This window comes from Callorhinchus milii, unplaced genomic scaffold, assembly GCF_018977255.1.
Source record: "Callorhinchus milii isolate IMCB2004 unplaced genomic scaffold, IMCB_Cmil_1.0 Scaffold7, whole genome shotgun sequence".
In the NCBI taxonomy this organism is placed as follows: domain Eukaryota; kingdom Metazoa; phylum Chordata; class Chondrichthyes; order Chimaeriformes; family Callorhinchidae; genus Callorhinchus; species Callorhinchus milii.
In genome coordinates, this window is record NW_024704748.1 from 1,314,433 (window position 1) to 1,338,502 (window position 24,070).

At 44.8% G+C, this 24,070-nt stretch overlaps 1 protein-coding gene across 2 annotated transcripts in view; it reads right to left on the reverse strand.

The window, feature by feature from the left end:
* Positions 1-469: 469 nt before the first annotated feature.
* The window catches only part of zfyve27 (zinc finger, FYVE domain containing 27), an 83,023-nt gene continuing 59,422 nt past the window's right edge, over positions 470-24,070 (reverse strand). For both annotated transcript variants that reach the window (XM_007911034.2, XM_007911033.2), the window contains 3 exons: positions 4,752-4,798; positions 3,622-3,703; positions 470-2,402 (listed from right to left, as the gene is read on the reverse strand). In XM_007911034.2, the coding sequence (XP_007909225.1) occupies positions 2,338-2,402; positions 3,622-3,703; positions 4,752-4,798 (194 nt within the window). In that variant the 3' untranslated portion in view covers positions 470-2,337. The remainder of the gene's footprint in view (positions 2,403-3,621; positions 3,704-4,751; positions 4,799-24,070) is intronic.

The following is a 24,070-nucleotide window of genomic DNA, read 5'->3' on the forward strand; positions in this document are numbered from 1 at the left end:
CCCCAAACACACAACCCCCAAACACACAACCTCCCCGAACACACAAACCCCCTCAAACAACCTGTAACCTACCCCCTTCAAACACTACCTCAAACCACAACCCTCCACAAACACACAACCCTCAATCACAAAAGCCCCCCAAACACCCCCCAAAAACACAACCCCACAAACACACAACCCCCAAACACCCTCCCCACAGACACAACCCCCTAAACACACAACATTCACAAACCCACAACCCACCCCCAAGCACACAACCTCTCAAACGCAACCCCCCAAACATGCACCCCCCAAAGACACAACCCCCCCAAAAGACACAACCCCTCAAACACACAACCTCCAACACACAAACCCCCAAACATGCAAACTCCAAACGCACCTCCCAAGACACAACCCCCCAAAAACACACACACAAATACACAACCTTCCCAAACTCCCCCCACTCCCCAGACACACACACAAACCCAGGTCAGTGTTGATGACCCTCTCTGGCCACAGGGAATCAAATATCCAGCGCCTTTAATTAAAAACTCTAAAGATATTCAGTAAAATTGTACATTCGCAGTGACTAAGTGGCAGATAGATATACATCGTTAACAAGATAAAGACATCAAAGAAAATCCTGGTCACAACCGACAAAGCTGTGTACATCATAAGAGCAGCAAAATCTCCACACACAATTGACTGGCAATGAAAAATGTATAATACACTATAAAGGGTTGAGGACAAAGCTGAGGGCGCAGGTCAATGTCTCCCCTCTCAGCACCCTCGGGATGTTGTGTCAAATCAGCCTTTTCTCTGGTCAGGTTCAAGTCAATATCAATGGGGGAGGAGAGAAGGGGGAAACCACCAAATGCAAAATCAATTCTGTGCAACCGAGGTGTTGCGGCCATAATCAGATAATAATAATAATCCTTGCATTTAATATAGCGCCTTATCATGTCTTCGAGACGTCTCAAAGTGCTTCACAGAATGTACTGTGAATTGACTGTATTTTGTGGGTGAAACGCGGCAGCCAATTGTGCACAGCAAATATTTATGAAGGAGCAGGTGTGACTGAACCCTGAAATGCATCGCACAGATACTTGAAATCCCATTTACCTGCTTTTTCCCCAATCCCAAATCCCAAGCCTCAATTGCCGAGTGCCTGTCTCCGCTCTTAACTATCCCAGTGGACTCTTTGTTCACAGCCTCCTGAGGCAATGTGGTACGAACACTGAGAGGCAGAGAGGGAACAGCGAACATTGGGAGCAAAGTGTGTTGTGTACAGTAAAGGATTTACAGGTTACAGCCAGGGCAGCTGAGAATAACGGTAAAACTAAAGGTGTTTCAGCTCTGACAGTGGCAACCTTTAGGATCTTTGCTAATGCCGTGAATTTCCCAAAATCCGGGATCAGGGTGTGGGTGAATCAGGCAAACGAGGAGCGATGTCGGGATTCAGGGTTCGCAGTTTTACAGGGTTCAGAGCGAAGTTCCACCGAATGTCGTGACAAAGCTCTCACCTATAGCCCATTGCAATAACCCAAAGGTGTCTGACTCTGCAGCTAGGATCTGAAACCGGGATTGAAGTTGGGAAATAAACATTTCTTAGGAAAGCCAAGCGGGGAGTCCCTCTCTCTCTCTCTCCCTCCAGGAATGGGGGTACGGCACGCCGGGAGTAACTGGTGTCGGAGTTCGTGTTTGCGAGTCAGACTGATGTATTGCCACTCCTGTTGCTAAAGTATCCCGTCAGGAATGGCTGACAAAGTCCTGTTACCCAAAAACAGCGATGTGAGACTGTGGAGCACCTGCTGTCAGAGATGCATTTGGCCTCACTTCATCCCTGTTACTGAAGATGTGTTACTGAACCTGGCGACGAATGATTATCTGCCATGAAAATGATGGAACTCACACTCACACCAATCCTTTGGAAGTCTAAATACAGTTACACACTTGTACTGAACACTTGTATATAGAATTATCATCATTCTTCCATGTTTCAGTTGTTGGTCAGTGCACTGTAAAAGTTGGGGGGGGGGGGGGTAACAGGACTTTGCGGACATCAAATCCCTAGAACCACACTAAACACAGTAGTCGCTGGAGCCCAGGACACACTATTATTCTATATAATATGCTGCAGATTTTTGATGAATACAGTGTTTGCCTCAAATAGATAACGGACAGCATTGCAAGTCCGTACCCCTGATTCCTTTCTCAGAGCAGAGCAGCCCGACTCTCTCACATTCTCTTCTCCGCATCCATCCGTCTCTTCTTTCCTCTCCCGTGCGATGGTGCAGCAGATTTAATGGAAAACAAATCTAAATTTTTTTTGCGAGGAAAAGAAAAGCTCTCGTCTTTCTATTTGCTCAAAATCTGGTGGCACTGAGCGCACACAAACACCATCTCTCTCTGGGCATCTGGGGCTGGAAGTAAAAGAGAGAGAGAGAGAGAGATTATTGTGAGCTTGTATTATTTTAGTGCCTACAATGTTCAAAAGCATTTCAGTGTGAGGTTTTAACTTTTGTTTATTAAACCGAATGTGTTCCACTTAGGGACCCAGGGTTGTCCCTCGATGATATAAGGTGCTATTTAAAATGCAAGAATTATTATTATTATTACTACTGGAATACCGGTGCTGTACTGGGGGAAAGCCCGAATACCCCCCAACTTCCAGGCCCCAAATGGTCAAAAGGACAATGTGGACCTGAAATGTGTCTTCACGACCATGCGAACAGGTCAAGTGATGGGATGGCAGGGCAAGCCCGGTCTGAGCCTAGTGACCAAGTGCTCGAGTGAGCTCTGTATTCCAGTGTCTCCTGGTCCTCTGAGTGAGGGCAGATCAACCTCCTTCGATCGGAAGTCCTGCAATACCAATCCCATCAGTGTGAATTGTTCACACACAGCAAAGTCCCACAAATAATATTAATAATAATCCTTGCATTTAATGTAGCACCTGATCACCTCTTTGAGACGTCTCAAAGCGCTTCACAGAATATACTATGAAGTGTAGTGACTGTGTAGTTTGTGGACCGTGCCCGGGATGTTACTCGACATGAAGGGCGCCGTATACATACAAGCTGTTGTTCTTGTTTTTAGTGGGGAGCTGTGAGCTCAAGACGTGAATGCAGCTTGAACTCCGAAGCTCCTGACACAGAGGCGAGCGTGCTATAAATAACAACAGCAACAACTTGCATTTGTACAGTGCCCTCCATGCGGGTTAGCGTCTCGGAAGCACTTAAATTTGGTTCCACCAATGGGAGCCGGGCTGAGACCTGAACAGCATTCCTCACACTATTACATCGACCTAAGCTGATCGCTCCCTCCGCTCAGAGGGCCTCCGGCCTGCTCCACATCCCCCACCCAATCTGCCCCCCCATCGGCGGGTAGGCCTTCAGCCTCTCCGCCCCCACCCTTTGGAACTCCATCCCTTCAAGACCTGTCTCAAGACCCTCCTCTTCGACCGCGCCTTCGGTCACCCTCTTACCCCAACTGCCCTTCAGCTCTCCTGATCCCAACCATCAGCTCGAGTCCAAATCCCTGACCGTCCAGGGCTTTAGGACGTCCTCCCATCGTGAAAGGCGCTTGTAAATGTAATTTATTATTGTTGTTGTTATGGGGAACACAAGGAAAGCAATCAATTACCTGTTGCTCCCATTGATGACTTCGGAACTTTGGATGAACAACATCGCGAGCAATAGCTGTTTCCACAGTTGCTGCAGTTACGCTGAAAAAGGGAAAAAACAGAGCTGGGATATTAACGTGATACCCGAAGCCCCGAGAGTTCACACGGTTTTAGGCATAATACCACGGTCTAAGAACGTCACTGCAGATTTGTGGAAAATTCTTACATTTAGCCTTAATTTACAAAAATGGTTTCCAACGATAAAACCGGAATTAAGAACCTTCCAAAATTCTGAGCCGTGGTGAATTTTGAGACCAGCCTTCAGAACAAAAGCAGAATCTTAACAATAATAATCGTAGCAATTGATATAACTCCTTATCACATTGTTGAGACGTCTCAATGCACTTACAGAATATACTGTAAAGTGAATTTGTGGGCGAAACTTGGCAGTTTCGCACAAACCGTGGTGGACTGAGTGAACAAATTATTATTTTTTTAAGGCATTATTACCCCTGGAAAATCGACTAATAACCGGGTTCCTACTTACTGCTAGGTAAACAGAGGCTTGTGGAGTAAGGAAACTTGCTTAAGGTTTCTCCCCACCCAGGAATCGAACCTGGGGCCTTTTGCTTGTGAGGAGAGCGTGGTAACCACTTCGCTACGGGACTCCAAATCAGGATAGAACAGAACATCTGAAAGATGTACACTGGTATTTAGACTCCTGCAGATTGTATCCTCTGTATAATTCCCCGTAGTGGGTGGATTAGAGCGACGGAGAGGAGTGGGGGTAACTGGTTTCTCATCTATTCCCTCCCCTCCCCCACTGGGAATTGGAGGACCTATAAAAGGTCAACAGATCACAGGCCAAGGAATTGGAGGAGAAAAACTGGCAATGGAGTGGTTGGGGGGGTAGGCACGAGGCTGAATTTATCTCTGGACGACCACTGCAATCTGCCCCACTCTGAGGCTATCAATTGTGAATGGAGTTTACACAGCATTGGAAGCGTTCCACAGGAGCGATTGACTGTGCCTTTAACAAGCTCACTAATATTTCCCCTTTAAACCCCCGCCGTGTGGTTGTCCACAAGGGGAAGTGGTTGCGACTGTGGATTCACTTGCTTAGCAAAGGAATGAATTCTTTTATACTCACTCGCTTCTTCAGAACTGAGAAGGTGGTAGTGCAGCTGTTACAGTTTCCTGGAATCAAAAGAGATGAGCAGAAAATATATCAGTAAAAGAGGTAGATGGTAAAACAAAGGCTCCTCCGTGTACAGAGCACACCTGCAAAACCCTGGGAGTCCCATAGCCGAGTGGTTAGCGCTCTCGCCTCGTGAGCGAGAGGACCCAAGTTTGATTCCTGGGCGGGGCAAAACCGGGCGCCTCCTTAGACAGGTTTCCTTACTCCACACACCTCTGTTTACCCAGCAGTAAGTAGGAATCCGGTTGTTAGTCGATTGGCAGATCACTTTCCCTCAAAAAAAAACTTCACACGGGTCTCTGCACTGCGTGAAGGACAATATATAAATGTAAGTTGTTGTTGACTGATTGTGGGATATTGCTGTGCCTCATTTCACCATAAAATGCACAGTCACTCCACTTTACAATATTTTCTGTGAAGCCCTTTGAGATGTCTTGACGACATGATAAGGCCTGTATCAAATCAAAAAAGATTATTATTATTACTTGGAATGGCCACATTCAATATTACTGCACGTACAATTATTATTCTTATCATTATTGGTCATAATTGTCTCTTGCACAGGAAGAAGTGCAGAAAACATGTGCATTTGGAAAGCCAAGGCAGAGACACACACTCCTCATATCTAAAACTCCATCTGTTTTACATGACTTCATTCACAGAATTCCCCACAAATTCTGCTGATCGCACAAAAAAAGGGCTGAGGTTATTAAAACGCCAAACGCATGCTGGTGATGAGTTAAGTCACAAACCCCAACACTTGGCTTAATATGAGTACTCATGTTCTCAAACGCTGAACACGTCCCACTGCACAAGTGCTGATCACTTTACCAGGCTTTATTGATTTCTGCCGTGTTTGGAAACGTGACCTTATAGAACACAATATGGTACAAATTTACATTTATTTTGCAGACGACTAGATTTTCCCAAGGGGCGGGTGGGAAGAGTCTCTGGGTGGCTTGCTTACACTTTTGCTCCATTAACCTCTGGGTGTGAATCAAGCGCAGATGTGTAATTTGGAAACCCAGAGGGGAAAAAGAAACAGAAAAAAACTGTAATGCCAACAACATCAAAACGTCTCAAAGCGCTGTACAGCAATGAAGCCAAGTGTAGTGGCTGTGCGCTTGAGTGTTTTCTCCACTCCTGTTAACGATAATATAATCTCTGCATTTGATATAGCGCCTTATCACTGCCTTCTGCTCATTTGGAATCCTGTAGCGGAGTGGTGAGAACGCTCGCCTTGCAAGCGAGAGGATCTGGATCGATTCCCGGGCAGGGGCAAACCTTAGGCAAGTTACCTTATGCCACATGCCTTTGTTTAAATAGTTGTAAGTTGGAATCTGGTTGTTAGTCGATTGATGGATCGCTTTCCGGGGGTAATAATTCCTTAAAAAAAATCTAAAAAATTTGGGCACTCAAGCCACGACTGTTTGTGGGAAACTGCTATGTGCTGTTGCCTGTCACGTTTCACCCACAAAATGCACAGCCAATTCTCTTTACAGTATATTCTGTGAAGCATTTTCAGATGCTATGATAAGACGCTATAGCAAATGCAAGGATTATTATGATGATGAATACATTTGTTTCTAATTAGAAATGTATTCGAAGTTGACTTTGAACCCTCTCCCACACACACATAGACTGACTCCTGCTGGGAATGCAGAATCAACTGCTTACCGATTAATTCACTGACTTTACCCTTCCTCTTGGGGATCCAGACAACCTCCTCTATATCGTGTCTGTCTGGCACACGCGGATTCTCAGAACTCGGGATGCGGTGCGGAGGGGAGTAGGGGAAGTCTATCACGCCGGTCTCGCCATGCTCCACTAGCTCCCTATCATCGAATGGATCGATTTCAAGGTCCCCTCACTTGTCTTCAAATCCTTTGGTGCCCTGATGGTCTCCCTAGCTCTCCAACCTCTCCCCACTCCACCACCCGTTGCTGCCAATCGACTGGCTCCGGCCTGCTGTTTGTCCCTCGTGCCCTCTGTTCCACCATCAGTGGCCGCGCTTTCAGCCACTACGCCCTTGGTGTCGTGCTCCGCCACTGTCAAGCCCTCCAGGACTCTCCCTCCGTGAGGTGCACTGTGTAAATACAAGTTGCTGCTGTCTAGTTTGTGTGATTTCTTAATAAGGAACAGAGAGGGAACTCCTCCCGCTAATGGGAAGCCTGACACTGTATCCCACAGGGACTCTGCTCTCATGTGATCGACGTGTGGAGCCAGATGGAAGTCATGCGACGGGTCTATTTCTCTCTCTGGCAATTCAACCACGGTATTAAAGTCCCGAGCGGCTGAGGATTTTTTCTGTAAGACAGCTGCGACGGAGGCCAGTTGGCGCTCCTTGGCCAGGAACATGTTTGTTTTGGATGGCGGGCTCCCTCCAGAGACGCGGGGAGTTTCAAAGCCGGCTTCGAAGGCACATGTGATTGGAAACAAATGTATTCATGAATTTTTGAAACACTGCCTGGCGGCAACTGGCTCCAGCGCATACTGTGGCCAGAGCCAATTTAATAAAACCTTGGTATGAAGCCACGTGTTGGTTATTGAAAGGCAAGGAGTCAGTGGGGGGTATCTGGATCATAGACAGCGATATAACCAACAGGCCACCAAAACAATTAGAGATCCACAAATATACAGTCAATTCACTTTACAGTGTATGCTGTGTAGTTCTTTGAGACGTTTGGAAGTCGTGTAAAGCACTATATCAAATGCAAGATTATTATTATTTATAGATCCAGTATAGTGTTCCTTAAAGGATCCAACATTTTTTCTTAAAGGGGGTCCCTTATCCATACAATTGTCACCTCCTGCCTCGATTATTCCAACTCCCTCCTCGCCGATCTCCCCAGCATCATCAATTCGTATACTGCAATTAATTTAAAAACTCCGCCGCTCGTATCCTCACCTGCACCAATCTCTAGACCCCCACCCCCCCAATCCTTGCCAGGCTCTATAGGCTTCCTAGTTACAGAATGGATCGATTTCAAGATTTGTACACTCTTAACAGAGTGCTTTGGCTGCCTTCGCTCAGCTGCCTCCAGCCTCCTGCTTGTCCCTCATCCCCTCCGCTCCACCATTGGAGGCCGTGTTTTCAGCCACCACGCCCCAAACTATGGAACTCTCTGCTTCAATCCCTCCACCTTGCCGCCTACATCCCAGTCTTCAGATCACACCCGAAGGCTGTCCTCTTCTACCATCCCTATGGGCACCTCTCCTCGCTCCCCGGCTCCGAAACGCTACTGCAGGTGTATTTTATTGCCAATAGCAGCAGTGGTTGAGTTGGCAAATGGGAGTTCCAGTTGGGTTATCCCCTCACCCTTGTAGACTGACAAACCTGACACAGTCTAGCCTCCAGTGATCAGAACACAAACCTTTTGGTGAGAGGTCAGTATGCCTCACATGTCGCACTCTCACCTCTGGAGACAGTAGAGGTGAGTGCTCCAATACACTACAGGACTCCTAAATACAAGTTGCTGTTGATAAAGTGCTATATGAAATGCAAGAATTATTATTATAATTATTACAATATCACCAGAAGACAGTGAGTCAGAAAACCATCCTTCCCACACAAACAATAGTTTGAATGTCAAATGCTTCACCACACATAGCTGCTGAAACCAAGTGAGTATTAGCATTTAACAGTGATCTGGACAAATACCTGAAGAGAAAGGTTATTGAATGATGGGGGTGGAAAGAGCAGGAGAATGAGACTAGCGTTGACAGCTCCAGCATTGGAATAAGCACCAGCATAGACATGATGAGCCAAATGGCCACCTTCAGTGTTGTATTGTTATGATAACCCTGTTATGATTCCAGAATAATGAATCTACGTCGGCTTTAAGTTTGATTTCACCTATTGCAACGTATAACAAAAACATTTACACAGCGCTCCTCATGCAGGGTAGTGTCCCAGAGCGGCTGACAGTGGCGGAGCACGACACCGAGCCGGGGGGGAGGGAGAGGTGACCGTAAGCATGGACAAACAGGAAGGTTTTCAGGTGCGACCGGAAGATGGGAAGGAAGGGGCAAGGCGGAGGGATTGAGGAAGTAGCTGAAAGCGTGGCCACCGATTGTGGACCGAGGACATAAGGGACATGGAAGAGGCCGGAGCCAGTCAAGCGGAGGCAGCGAATAGTGGTTTAGGGAGTAAGTAGGTCGGAGAGTGAAGCGATTTGAAAACGAATCTGAGGATTTACAAATGCAGTGTAAAATCATTACTGTAGCTCGTTCTTTGGGGACATAAAGGCAATGTGATCTGTGGTTTATATAAAATCTGGATAAAACGCCACTAAACGTGGCTGATATTGATTTGCATTTTTTGCATCTCCTGGGCTGGATCTGAGACTCTAACAGAACGATAGCCTCACCGATAATTCCTTCCACATTGAAACACACACAGGAGAAAAAATCAGCTTTAAGAAAAATCTTGAACTAGTAAATGTTGCTGATCTTCTGGCATGTTTTCACATCGGACGTGAGGAAAATACCAGATTGGAAATCACTTTTGGAAGTCACAGACAGCTCTGGATTCAGTAATAGCTCATACTGTCCGTGACCTGGGAGTGGATGGACAGTGTAGAGGGAGCTTTACAGTGTCTCTAACCAGTGCTGTCACTGACCTGTCACTTTAGGGGCCAGGCGGAGGTATGAGCAAGTGGAGAAACTGGAAGGTGGGCAATGGTAGAGGGAAAGGTAAACTATTTCTAGTCTCTTACAGAAGATGGACATATCACAAGCGGCCATCAATCACACTAAAATAGCCTAATTCAGCTTTTCAAGGCCAACAACAAACCGTCTACAGAAGAGAAGCAGAGTACACCCTGTCCCCTGTGCACACAGTGTATACCCTGTTGCGTGTCCACACAGAGTATACCCTGTCCCCTGTCCACACAGAGTTCAGCCTGTCCCCTGTCCCCTCAGAGTACACCCTGTCGTGTGTCCACACCGAGGAGCAATTACATTCCGGTCTTGCTGAAGCTCACCTGTAATACAGAGCAATCTGCCACACAGTAGGGCTTCTGGTTAATAATAATAATCCTTGCATTTGATACAGCTCCTTATCACGCCTTCTCAAAGCGCTTCACAGGATATACTGCAGTGAATTGACTGTATTTTGTGGGCGAAACACGGCAACCAATTGCACACAGCAGTGTCCTCCCCAATTTTTTTTTGAGCGATCATTATCCCCAGAGAGTGATTCCCAATTCGCTAACAACTGGGTTTCTACTTATTGCTAGTGCTAGGTAAACAGAGGAGTAAGGAGACTTGCCTAAGGTTTTGACCTCTAGCTTGCGAGGTGAGTACACTGAGGCAATCCAGCAGCTTGCCAGGAAGGAGGGAAGAAGAGAGAGTAGCAGACAAGTTGTGATATTAGGGGTTCGACTTTTCGGTTCACAGATCGCATTCTGTGCAAACCAGACCCAGAAAATAGAATGGTAAGTTGCCTACTGGGTGTACTGGTTGAGGATCTGATGCCCCGGGTTGACCAAATGCTACAGGGAGCAGGTGAGGAAAGTTGTTCGTTTGGGAAGAAATAACAGATAGAAGTAGACCAGAGGTCCTTCATGCTAAATTTAGAGCATTAGGAAAGAAGCTTAAGGGTAAGACTTCAAGTGTAGTATTTTCTGAAATACTACCCATTCCACATGCTAGTGAGGAGAGACGGGGTAATTAGGGATTAGTGTAGGGAGTCAGGTTTTCGTTTCCTCAAACAATGGGGCACCTTTTGGAATATGGCACAGCTATACAGAACGGATGGGCTCTACCTAAACAAAAAGGTGGTGGCGGTGTTAGCAGGCAGGATAGATAGTTTAGTTAGGGAGTGTTTAAAATAGGTGTAAGGGTGGTTGTGATAGGTATAAGAGAGCACCCGAACCGATTAGGGAAAACTTAAATATATATACCAGTATAATGGGTCTATCTCCAAAGGTTGATGAAAAAGAAACAAAAAATGCTGATAAAGTAAATGGGAAAGCCAAAAAAATATGGAGTTGTACTTGCATTAACACAAGAAGTCTGACAAACAAGATGTGTGATTTGGAAGGTCTTGTAGCGGGTGATAGATTGGACATCATTAACATCACAAAGATGTGGTGGAGCAGAAAGCCCAGCAGTGTGAAGAGAGAGGGAACTGAGTGAAGTGGAACAGAGTGAGAATTCTGTTAAGGAATTTGGTGAGAGTGGGTATTCGGTGCAAAGGGGGAAAGAGGTGTTATATTAAAATAATATAAAACCTGACTGGGAATATGGCGGGGCAGCTGAGACTGTGATACATGCACAATGTGTGCCATGTGGGAACTCCAGGATGCTTTGTGTGCCCTGAACAGACATGTGTGCAGGAAGTGCCTTCGGCTGCTCGAGCTTGAACTCAGGGTTTCTGAGCTGGAGGAGAGGCTGGTATCACTACATAGCATATGGGAGGCTGAAGAGTTCATGGATCGAACGTTTCAGGAGATGGTCACCCCACAGCCACAGAGGTTTCAGAAGGAGAGTGAGTGGGTGTCCACCCGGCATGTTAGGAAGAGGGGACGGGCAGTGCAGAAATCCCCTGAGAGTGTGGCACTCACAAACCAATTCTCTGTAATGAATGCTGGTCAGGGTGATGACACCTCTGGGGAGGGGAGTCAAAAGCAAATGTATGCACAGGGGGACACAGGGAAGAGTGTCAATGCAATTGTCATTGTCGACACAATGGTGAATGCAGTAGACAGGTGTTTTTGCAACCAAAGACATGACTCTCACATGGTATGTTGCCTCCCTGGTGCCAGCGTTGAAGACATTACAAACAGGTGCAAAACTTTCAACAGGGGGAAGGGAACATCCAGAAGTCATGGTCCATGTTGGAATCCATGACTTAGGGAAAAAAAAGGGCTGAGATTCTACAGGGAGAGTATCAGAAGCTAGGGAAGAAGCAAAAGAGTAGGACCTCAAAGGTGATCTCTGCATTACTCCCAGTGTCTCGTGCAAGTGAGTATCAAAACACCAAGATCCAACACATGAATGCATAGCTGGAGAAATGGTGCAGAAAGGAGGGCTTCAGCTTCCTGGAACATTGTGACCAGTTCTGGGGCAGGTGGGACCTGTACAAGGTGGATGGGTTACACCTAAACAGGGCTGGGACCAATCTCCTCACAGGGAGGTTAACTAGTGATGTGGGGAAGGCTTTAAACTAATTTTGAGGGGGGAAGGGAATCAGGATATAGCATCAGAGAGGACAAACAAGTTACATAGAGGGCTGGGAGAGACGAATAGTAATGTAATAAGGAGCAATCCAAAAAAAGGAGGGATTAGACAGGAGAGGAATGCAGAACAGCCTCAGTCGGTCTTGGAGTGCATGTGTATAAATGCACGGAGTGTGATAAATAAGATTGGTGAGAGCTGTAGCTCAACTTGCCACATGGGGTTATGATGTTGTGGCAATATGGAGACCTGGCTCAAACAAGGGCAGGAGTGCAAGCTGAATATTCCTGGCTACAATGTATTCAGGAGGGATAGGGAAGGAAAACAAGCAAGGGGGGGTGGCAATATTGATTAAAGACATGGTTATGGCCCTGGAATGGGAAAATGTGCTAGAGCGTCCAAAAACAGAATCTATTTGGTTAAAGGAGGAGAAAAGGAACTGTTACTCTGTTAGGTGTATATTATAGACCACCAAATAGTGGGAAGGAGATAGATGAGCAAATCTGCAAGCAGACTTCAGAAAGATGCAAAACCAATAGAATATGGCGGACTCCAATTACCCTAACATAGATTGACAAAATAATACTGTAAATGGCAAGGACGGGGAAGGATTCCTGAAATATGCGCAGGATAACTTTCTGGATCAGTACGTTTCCAGCCCAAAGAGGAAGGAAGCAGTGCTGGATCTAGTTCTGGGGAATGAAGTGGGGCAAGTGGAGTAGGTTTCAATAGGAGAGCATCTGATCAGTGATCACCACTTCATTACGTTTAGAGTACTTATGGAAAGGGACAAGGAACAATCAAAGGTGAAGATACTCAACTGGAAGAGGGATACTTTCAATGAGTTAAAAAGGGATCTGGCCAAGGTGGACTGGAAAGAAAGATTGGCAGGAAAAACAGCTAACGAGCAACTGTCTTCAAGGAGGAGATAGTTCAGGGACAGAACAAATACATTCCCACAAAGGGGAAAGGTAGGGCATCCAAACCTACCTGGATGACCAAAAAAAACTTGTAAGCAAAATAGAAGTCCACGGTATTAAAGGGTCAGTGGCAGCGGATACAGAACTGGCTGGGAGACAGAAAGCAGAGAGTGGTGGTGAACAGTTGTTTGTCTGACTGGAGGGAAGTGTACAGTGGTGTCCCCCAGGGGTCAGTATTGGGACCACTGCTGTTTTTGATCTATATTATTTTATTGGGATTAAAATGAAACAAGAAAAAGGAGGTTTATTAAATGTAATGTCCAAAATATAGAAGATAATCAAATAGAATATAGAAAGTACAGAGGAGAACTGAAAAAGGAAATAAGAGGGGCAAACAGATTGTATGAGAAAGGATTAGCGGGTAACATAAAAGGGAACCATAAGGTATTTTATAAGCATATAGAGAATGAAAGGTTAGTCAAAGGTAGGGTGGGCCCAATTAGGGACCAAAGAGGAAATCTTCTTGTGGAGGCAGAGATACTGACAGAGAAGCTGACAAATTGAATGAGTACTTTGTATCTGTCTTCACAAAAGAAGTGGATGCAGCCAATGCCACAGTATTGGAGGAGAGGGGAGAGAAATTGGATAAGATAAGAATAAACCAAGAGGAGGTACTAAAAAGGTTGTCGGTGCTCAAGGTAGATAAGTCACCCGGTCCGCACGGGATGCATCCTAAGTTACTGAGGGAAGTCAGGGTGGAAATAATGGAAGGCTCTGGCCACAATCTTTCACTCCTCCTTGGACCAAGGTGGTGCAAGAGGACTGGAGGGTTGCAAATGTTATTCCCCTACAAAAAGGGGAAGAAGGATAAACCTGGGAACTACAGCCTAACATCAGTAGTGGGGAAACTCCTAGAGACTATAATCTGGGACAAAATAAATTTTCACTTAGAAAAATATGGGTTAATAAAGGACAGCCAACACGGGTTTGTTAAAAGTCATGTCTAACAAACCTGATAGAGTTTTTTGATGAAGTAATGGAGAGGGTGGATGAAGGTAGTGCAGTTGGTGTAGTTTATATGGATTTTCAAAAGGTGTTTAATAAAGTATCACATAAGAAACTTGTCAGCAAAATAGGAGCCCACGGTATTGGAGGGTCAGTGGCAGCAGATACAGAACTGGCTGGGAGACAGAAAGCAAAGAGTGGTGGTGATCAGTTGTTTTTCTGATTGGGGAAAGTGTACAGTGGTGTCCCCCAGGTAGTCAGTATTGGGACCACTGCTGTTTTTGATCTATATAAATGACCTGGACTTGGGTATAGGGAGTATAATTTCCACGTTTGCAGATGATACTAAGTTAAGAAAAGTAGTAAACAGTGAGGAGAATAGCAGCAGACTGCAAATGGACATAGATTGGTAAAATGGGCAGACACGTGGCAGATAAAGTTTAATGTGGAGAAATGTGAAGTGATGCATTTTGAGAGGAAGAATGAGGAGAGGCAATGGAACAATCTTAAAGGGGGTGAAGGAACAGAGAGACCTGGTCATATAAGTAAATCTTTGAAGGTGGCCGGACAGGCAGATAAAGCTGTTAAAAAAACATACGGGATACTAGGCTTTATAAATAGGGGCATAGAATACAAAAGTCAGTAAGTTATGATTAACCTTTATAAAACACTGGTTAGGCCTCAGCGAGAGACTGTGTTCAGTTCTGGGCCCCACATTTTAGGAAAGATGTCAAGGCATTGGAGAGGGTGCAAAGAAGATTGACCAGGATGGTACCAGGAATGAGGGACTTCAGTGATCAGGAGAGGTAGAGAAGCCGGGATTATTCTCCTTGGAGCAGAGAAGGTTAAGAAGAGACTTAATAGAAGTTTTCAAAATTATGAGGGGATGTGATAGGGTGAAAAAGGAGAAACTATTCCCATTGGCGGGTGGGTCGATAACTCGAGAACACCGATTTAAAATAATTGTTAAAAGAAACAGAGGAGGTGGGGAGAAATGTTTTCACACAGCGAGCTTTGGGATCTGGAATGCATTTCCTGAAAAGCTGGTGGAAGCCAATTCGATAACAACTTCTAAGAGAGAAGTAGATAATTATTTGGGGAATTCAAATTTGCAGGGCTATGGGGAGAGAGCGGGGGAGTGGGGTTGATTTGGAAAGCTCTCAAAGAGCAAAGATACGATGGGCCAATGGCCTCCTTCTGTGCTGTATAATTCTATGATTCTAATGGGATCACACCCGGAAGGTTATAAACTATTTAGGAGTAACTGTATCGGGAGAAGAGGAGGTGTCGTGGCACTATACATACATAAGCTCCATTATTCAGACCCTTGTGAGAGAAGATCTAAAAAAGGAAAGGGCAGACACAGTATCACTTTGGGTATAATTAAAAGTTGGTAACAGAGGTAAGATATTACTGGGGGGGGTTGCTATAGATACCCAGGCCAGGGTCAAAGCCTTGATCTGGAACTGTGAGATGAGATAAGGAAGGCACTAGTAAGGGACCAACCATAGTAGTTGAAGATTTTAAATTATCCGAAATTGATTGGGATTACGTTAAGATAGGGAAGAAGTTTCCGGAGTTAAAGGAAGACTGTTTTATGACTCAGTTTGTAACAGAGCCAACGAGCGGAGATAACATCTTGGATTTGATAATGAGCAACAGGGACGACCAAATCTCCAACATAAAGGTGGGAGAAGCAATAAGCAACAGCGATCACAATGCAGTCACATTTGACATCACAAGAATTGGTGAGGTTATAAAAACCCAAACAAAGCTGCCAAATTTCAAGAGGACTGACTTTGTGCACTTGAGAAGTCTAGTTGGAGTGGGCCTGGCAGCATAAATATGGCAACGGGAGTGGAGGACCTATGAAATCCTTCAAGGAGGTAATTATGAAGGCAGGCAATGGAACAACGTGTACATGCAAAGCAAAGGTACCAAGCTTAAAGGCATTCCTGCCTGGTTGGACGGGGCTACAAAGCAAATCATAATGAGGGAAAATAATAGCATTTAATGACATGAAGGAAAATGGCACAGAATTAAGTCAGATTCAATACCAGAAGGCATGCGAGGACTGCAAAAAAGGCATCAGAATGGCAAAGAAAAGCTTTGAATTGGACATGGCAAGAGATGTGAAGGATAATAACAAAAAGTTTTTAGTTACATTAAGAGTAAAAGAAAAACAAGCAATGGAATGGGGCCACTGAAGGTGGGTTTGGGAGAGACATGATATATCCCCAGACTGCAATAGTGCTAAATAATTTTTTTGCGTCAGTCTTTACCAAGGAGGAGATGGGTAACCTATTTGATCTGGAAAGAGAACTCAAGGATGTCACAGAGTAAAGTTGCAACACTATTCATATCACTACCAATATGGTTGCCAAACAGCTGTGCAAACTTAAGATAAATAAATCTCAGGGGTCGGATAAATTTCATCCGAAGATCATTAAGGAACTAAGGGAGGAAGTCGCAGAAATGCTGGCACAAATCTTTCAAAAATCACTGAATACTGGAGAGGTGGCGGGGGACTGGAGAAAGGCAGATGTTACTCCTATTTTTAAGAAAGGTAACAAAAGTGACTCAGAAAACTACAGACCAGTAAGTTTGATGTCCCTTATGGGTAAAATTATGGAGACTTATTAAGGATAAAATCATGGGAGTTTCTGAACAGAAATAAAATCATAAATGTTAGCCAATTTATGAAGGGGAGGTCTTGCCAATCTAATTCACTGGTTTCCTTTGACAGTGTGAAAGGGAGGTTGATAAGGGTAAGGCTGTGGATGTTGTATATCTGGTTTTCAATAAGGTCCTTTGACACAGTTCCTCTTGAGAAGCTGATACTGAAAGTAAAGAAAGCGGGACTCAGTAGAGGTAATATTACAAGGGATATGCAACAGGTTGAACTCAAGAAACTAGAGGGTGGTGGTACAGGGAATCTCATCAGACTGGGAAAATGTTACTAGTGGAATTCCAGAAGGGTCTGTTTTGGGACCTCTTTTATTTAATATTTTTATAAATTATCTGGAACTAGGAGTCGCCAGCACAGTGGCTAAGTTTGCAGATGATACCAAGCTAATGAAAGTTGCAGATTGCGAAAATGAACAAGATAGGTTAAACAAGTATTTGAACATGCTTGGGAATAGGGCAGATCAGTGGCAAATGAAATTCAATGTGGAGAAATGTAAAGTACTTCACATGGGGACAAAAAGTCCTGGAAGGGACTATTATTTGAACGGAAGGAAAATGATATGTATGGAAAATGAAATGGTCCTGGGGTCCTAATTGACAATAAATTGAAGCTCTCCCAACAACGCTTTGTGGCAGTGAGTAAAGCAAACCAGATGTTGGGATGTATCAAAAGATCAATAGCAATCCGAAATAGTGGGGTAATCCTGCCACTGTATAAATCATTGGGAGAGCATACTGTGTACAGTTCTGGTAACCGCAGTACAAAAAGGATATTGAGAAATTGAGAAGATGCAGAGGAGGGCAACCAAAATGATTGAGGGGATGGAGGGACTGGACTCAGTAAATTGGGCAGGTTCACGCTGGAAAAGAGAAGATTGAGAGGTGACATGATTGCTGTCTTTAAGATTCTAAAGGGGCAAGACAATAACAGGCTGTTTCAGGACAAGGCCTACGATTGAAGTCAGGTAAATTCAGAACAAATCTACGCAACCACTATTTCAGTGAGCGAATAGTCAACCTGTGGATCAGGCTCCCTGGGGAGATGGTTGAAGCAGGAAGTGTTGATTCTTTCAAACACGGATTAGATAGTTTTCTTTTAGGAAATAACATGATGGGATGTAGTACATAGATAGTTCGGGGAATATGTGCATGTGACCACCAGGAAGGTGGAAGGCAAACTAGATGGACCTTGATCTTTTTTCATCTAGCATTTCTTATGTTCTTAGTACACACACGATTCAGAACAACCACTTTAAACCAGATGTTTTTCTTCCTTCCCCCTTTTAGGCTGCCCTTTAATTTGAGTATGTTCCCCACTGGGTTCATCCTGCATATCACTTCATTTCCTTTCTGATCGTACTCCCCGGACTGGGAGTAAAGTAACACCAGCAGTCTTGTGCCTTTGGAGCTCTTGTCAATGTTGTGGTTGTTGGATGTATGTAACAGCACGCACCAATCCCAATCAATCACCCAATGATAGTCTACACTCACGCTGCCCGCCTTAACCAACCACAACAACTTGTACTCATACAGCAATCTCCACATAGACTAAACGTCACAAAGTGTATCACAAAGATGGTGGGAATCTACGAGGGAGGAGAGGAAGGGCGTTAATCAAAACCAGGTCAAAGATATGTGTAAGAGGATTTTATAATAATAATAATAATAATAATAATAATAATAATCCTTGCATTTGATATAGCGCTTTTGAAGACAAAGAAAGAAGGACAAGGCAAAGTGGATTTGCGGAAGAGTTCCAGAGTCAGGACTTAGTGGCTGGAAGCTCAAAGGTTGCTATTGGGGTCCCACAACATGAAGTACATGATTGAAGCCGGTATTCTAGTACTGGAGGAGCACTGTGTTGTCAGCAGTGCCGTCCTTCAGATAAGAGAGACACAATGAGGAAGACCGAGAGACACAATAGGATCAGTCCAGCAGATGGATAGATTGATAGATCCTGCTCTCTGGGAATTGTCCAGAGCACTTTGAGATGATCCCAGTTCTATTCGTATCAGATGTAAGTGAACAGTGCAAACAAACATTCTCGCACAAATCAAAATGACATAGAAACACATAGAACATTACAAGGTAAAAACAGGCCATACTCCAACTAGTCTGTGCCGGTGTTTATATTACAAATGAGCCTCCTCATCCCCTCGATTCCCTGCTCCCTGGCTCAGTGGGCAACATTCTCATTCCTGAGCCAGAATTAGTACAAAAATAGTTACAAGTTTACACTAGCCAGAATATTACATAAGAACATAAGGATTGCTAGATGAAAGAAGACCAAAGTCCATCCAGTTCAACTTCTACCATCCTGGCAGTCGCATGCACATGTCACGTCCCAAACTATATACTGTATCCCAAGATATTATCTCTTAACCATAGATACTTAAAAAGGAAAACATGTGCAGGGCTATCGGGTAGGAGTAGAGGAGTGGGACTAGTTGGTAGCTCTTTCAAAGAGCTAGGACAGGCACGATGGGTCGAATGGCCTCCTTCTTTGCTGTAAGAGTCTATGTTTCTAACAGAAATCTATCTAATTTTGTTTTGAAAGAATCCACACTTTCTGCTTCCACCGTCTCCCTAGGGAGCCTATTCCATTCATTTACTATTCGCTCACTGAAATAGCAATACCGTAAAGCCCCTTTTATGCACACAAGAACCAAAATGGCAATCAAAGAAGTTGTGTTCGGGGAGTGAAGCCTCCTTGACGACTCAGTCAAATTTAATGGTTAAAACATGTTTTGAATCGGAATTAAAATTAATTCTGAGGACAAAGGAGCTAAGAAAGAACTTGTGTTTTTCTAAGTGTCTCAAAACGCTTCACAGGTCATTACTGTCAAGTGCCGCCTCTGTTTTTCTAGGCAAAAGTGGCAGCCATTTGTGCCAGCACACTCTCACAAACATTGAGCAGGAGACAAAAATGCATTAATTACTTGTGCTTTTGGCATTCACTGTATGATCGATGTAGTATTATCTCCAGTGGAAACCACTTGTTTAGCAATTCTGCCTCAGCCAGACATTCCATGCACATGTAGCTCTCTTAACTGGGTGTTAAAGTGGAGCGATTGCCATAACACATGGGAGGGAAACACTGCAAGGTTATCACACGTCTAACGATACGGACTCAGGCCCACGTTCTCCCCATGGTCACACCGTAGCTTGCACACTGCAGGAATGCTGCACACATGTAGGGAAATATCGCTGGGGAAATATTAGTGATCGGGCAGAATATAAAACAACATAGTGGGACCAGACTGCACCAGAAAGGAGAGGGAACAAACTTGCATTTTTAAAGCAGCTTGCAACCTACAAATATACAGTCACTACACTTTAGTGGACACCAAAAGAAAGTCCATGTTCTTTGCCAATGGTCTTTAAACACCCGCCTGAACAGGGAGATGGGACCCTAGACAATCATTTTGCGATTAATAGTTAAGTATGTGAAACACATTGAGACATCCTCCCCACCATGAAACATAAACTGACGTGAACTGTTGTTGACATGGCTGCCTAGTTCTGCTAGTTATTATTTACTGCCCAGTATTGTGCCTATTGCTCTTTAAACGTTACTATTGATTTGGCCAGCACAGCCATCTGAGACAACACATTCTCTCTCCAGCACCCCCAACCCCCCACATCACTCACCCAAATCTCTGCACTCAAACTGCCTGAAGGATGGAAGGGGAATTGAAATACTTTTTCTGATGAGAGATGAAAGAGAAAAGGCAGAGCAGACTGTGTGGCACTAATCTAACATTTCTGCAAACTTTGTGTGGAATGCATTGTATATTTGTAGTAGAGAGAAATCACTTAGCATATCGTAATCGAACTCCGGTCCAGTCTTGCTGACCACAATGTGGGCGAATGTCGGCCAGTGACACTGGGAGAAACTCATCTCTCTCTCTATGTCAGGCCATGAGATCTTTAACGTCCACCTGGACAGACGCACACGAGACCTTGTTTCAAAGTCTCACCCCGAAGGTTAGCACCTCTGATAACGCGGCACTTCCACAGTACTGTGCTGGAGTGTCAGCCTGGACTGTGAGCTCAAAGCCCTGTGCAAGATTCCCAGTCGAACCAGCCAAAAATAACACGTCTACAAAATTGCGAATTTAATGAGCAGTGGCAAAGTGAGCCAGAGTTTAAAGACTGGCCGGGGAAATGTAATGAAAAGAATAGTGTGTGTTGCACGCTTTGCCAGTGTACGCTCCTCAAAAGGCTGTTGAAACTGAGTCCAAAGCAGCATTTAAAAGGGAATTGGATAAATACTTGAGGAAAAATAATGTTAAAAGATACAGGGAAAAGAGCAAAGGAATGGGATTAGAGTAGAGCGCTCCAGTGGGGGAGCGAGCACCAGCACAGACATGATGGGGAGAAAGAGAGAGAGAGAGAGCAGGGCATAGGGTTAGAGTAGAGAGCTCCAGTGAGGGAGTGAGCCCCAGCACAGACACAACAACAACAAGATTACATTTGTATAGTACCTTTCACGATGGGGAGAGAGAGAGAGCAGGGAATGGGGTTAGAGTAGAGAGTTCCAGTGGGGAAGCGAGCCCCAGCACAGACACGAGAGCAGGGAATGAGGTTAGAGTAGAGCATTCCAGTGGAGTTTCGTCCTCGACTGCGAGTGAGCACCAAATATCTTCTTGCTATGTCGAGTTTTATTTATCAAAGGATGTGAAACTTCATTATCTCTCCATCATCCCGACAGATCAGTTTCCCCAAATCTTTTACTGATTTAGTCACTGTCTTATTAAAACTAAGCATTCCAATGGTCTTTCATGTGTGTGCGTGTATACATGCACGCATACATATACACAAACACACACCAAACCATGAGCTTTTAGTATAAAGGAAGCTATGTGACTTGGAAAGTGATCTGCCAATAGACTAACAACAGGGTTCCTACTTGCTACTAAGTGTTTGGTAAGGAAACATGCCTAAGGTTTCACCTCGCCCGGAATCAATCCCGAGTCCTCTCGCTTGCGAGGCGAATGCTCTAACCACTACGCTATAGGACCCCACGTTTGTCAAACAGTTTGTTGTACGTCAATTATTTCTGCCGTTTAGTTGAAGAAAACTTCTGTTCTGCCCCTGCGAATCCTCCAATTCGCTGCTTTCTGGTGCTTACCAAGGGCCTATGGATTGAAAACAGACAGTTTCATATCCGGTCTGAAACCTGGATCTGGATTGAATATTAAAGTATCTCTCTTCCTTTCTTCTGTCAACCACTAATGCTGACTATCAAACCACACAACTTCACTCACAGTAAATCTAACAGAGACTCTCATCGTTTGGCCCTTTATATAAAAGAACAAAGCTGACGTGACGGACAGCGATGATTGAATGGCGTCCGTTTTCTTTTGATCTGCCCGCCCCCGCTGTTCTGTTTATCTTTCCCTGCATCCCACCCTGAAGGCAGGGCTTCACGTCCATCCCCGGGTTCCTGGGTGACAAAAGCCTTCTGATACCTCGCCTGAGTAGACAGTCACAAAATCACAAGGGAGGTCAGGATGAAGAAGGTTCTTCAGCCCATTCGATCTATCTTATCCTTCAACCTCCACTTTGAGCTCATTGCTCAGGTTAATGTTTCAGGCCAGTATCAGGGAGTCCTGCAATGTCAGAGGCACCACATTGGGTAAGGTGTCAGGCTGGCTCAGTCAGGAGCACTCTTTACTCTGAGTCAGAAGGTTGTGGATTCAAGCCCCACATCAAAACTTTGAGCTCACAGTCTAGGCTGACACTTTAGTTCAGTGAAAGGGGAGTGCCGTATTGATAGAAGTTTCTGCCTTTGGATAAGATATTAAACCGAAGTCCTGACAGCTTGTTCAGGTGCGCATTATAGATCCTAAGGCACTACTGGAAAATAGAAAGGAGTTTCTTTCTCCTAGTGTCCTGACAATCTCAGATAAAGTTGTTATTGTTCATGGCTTTTTGACGGAAATTGCTAGGTACAAATTGTCTTTTCAAAATACAAAACATAGTCACTACACTTTACAGTAAACCCTGTGAAGCGCTTTTAGACAATTGTATGAAGCGATAAGGTATCAAATGCAATTAATATTAATAAGATGTTAAATCACAATTGCCGTCTGCTTTTCAGGTGGACGTTAAAGACCCCGTGACACTGATGCAAAAAGGCTGACAATCCTCCAGATAAATTAATCATTGACAATAATAATAATCCTTGCATTGTTATTCACCTTATAGGCGCTATATCAAATCAAAGATTATTATTCAGCACCTTGGAATTTCCTCCTGACGTGAAAGGTACAAAATAAATGGAATTTGTTGTCGTTATGGCTGCAACACAATGCAAGTCACTGCCTTCAAGTTGTCAGGAAAGAGCCCAGAATACACTCTTGTTTTGCAACTGTGCGTTGATTGATGTGTATTGTTAGTAGCAGTGGTGTGTGCCTGTGTACGCGCGCGTATGTGTGTGGTGCGTGTGTGTGCGGTTTTTGCGAGTGTGTGGTGTGTGTGTCGCAGCGATATTTGAAAAAGTGTTTGTTTTCCAATGTATATTGGAGTCCAAGAAGTGCCTGAGCACGCTGCTCTCTCTGCCTCTCTCTCTGTCTGTCCAGCAGTGGTGGCAGCATCAGACTGATACAGGAGCAACAGGGCATCAGCACCTGTCTTTCAATCTTTTTTCATTAAAAGCACCAACAAATTTACATTTACATATGGGGGGGGGTAGGATGGTGGCAGAAGGCCCAATTAAAGAGGATCTTGAGATAGGCCTTGAAGGAGGCAAATGAGGGAGAGGGGCTAAAGGGGCTGTGGGGTGGAGTTCCAAAGGTGGTGGGGGGGGGGGGCAGAGAGGCCGAAGATGGTGGGGTGGGATGGTCGGTGTGACATGGAACAGGCTGGAGCCCGCTGAGTGGAGGGAGCGGACAGGCCCCCCCAAAAAAATACAGTATTGGAACAATTAAAGCGGTCTGCAACCCATTATTCAACCCCTTACAGAATTTCCACCTCTCCGCTAACTCCGCTCTGCTAAGAGTTCTCCATTTCCAGTCCTTCCATATTAGAGACCTGGACAGGAATGAGTCACTGCCAATGCTTGAGCAGGATTTGCTATGCAGCTTTCAAAACACACGCAGCAAAGAAGAAAGGCGTGATCCCATCTGCAATAATCATCGGCAATTTTCTGAATGCTGTGGACTTGCAATTATCTACGTGATTAGGGGGAGATGGAATTTGTTTCGGTAACTGGCAAAACGGTTCTTTGCCTCTCAAGTTATGATTAGATGGTGCCAGGAGAGATGGGGTGCATGTAGGGGAAACAGAGGGAGAGAGAGGGAGAGTGTGGGTGGGAGGGAGAGACGGGGAGCAAGAGCAAGCGTGTCAGTTTGGATAATATTGTCCGTTCAGCCTGCAGATGTTGGCAAAGTCTCAGCCTCACTCAGTATTCCTTCTGTGGGGCAAATATTACTATCCCAGTGAGTGTTAGATCCGCTGCGATACAGCACC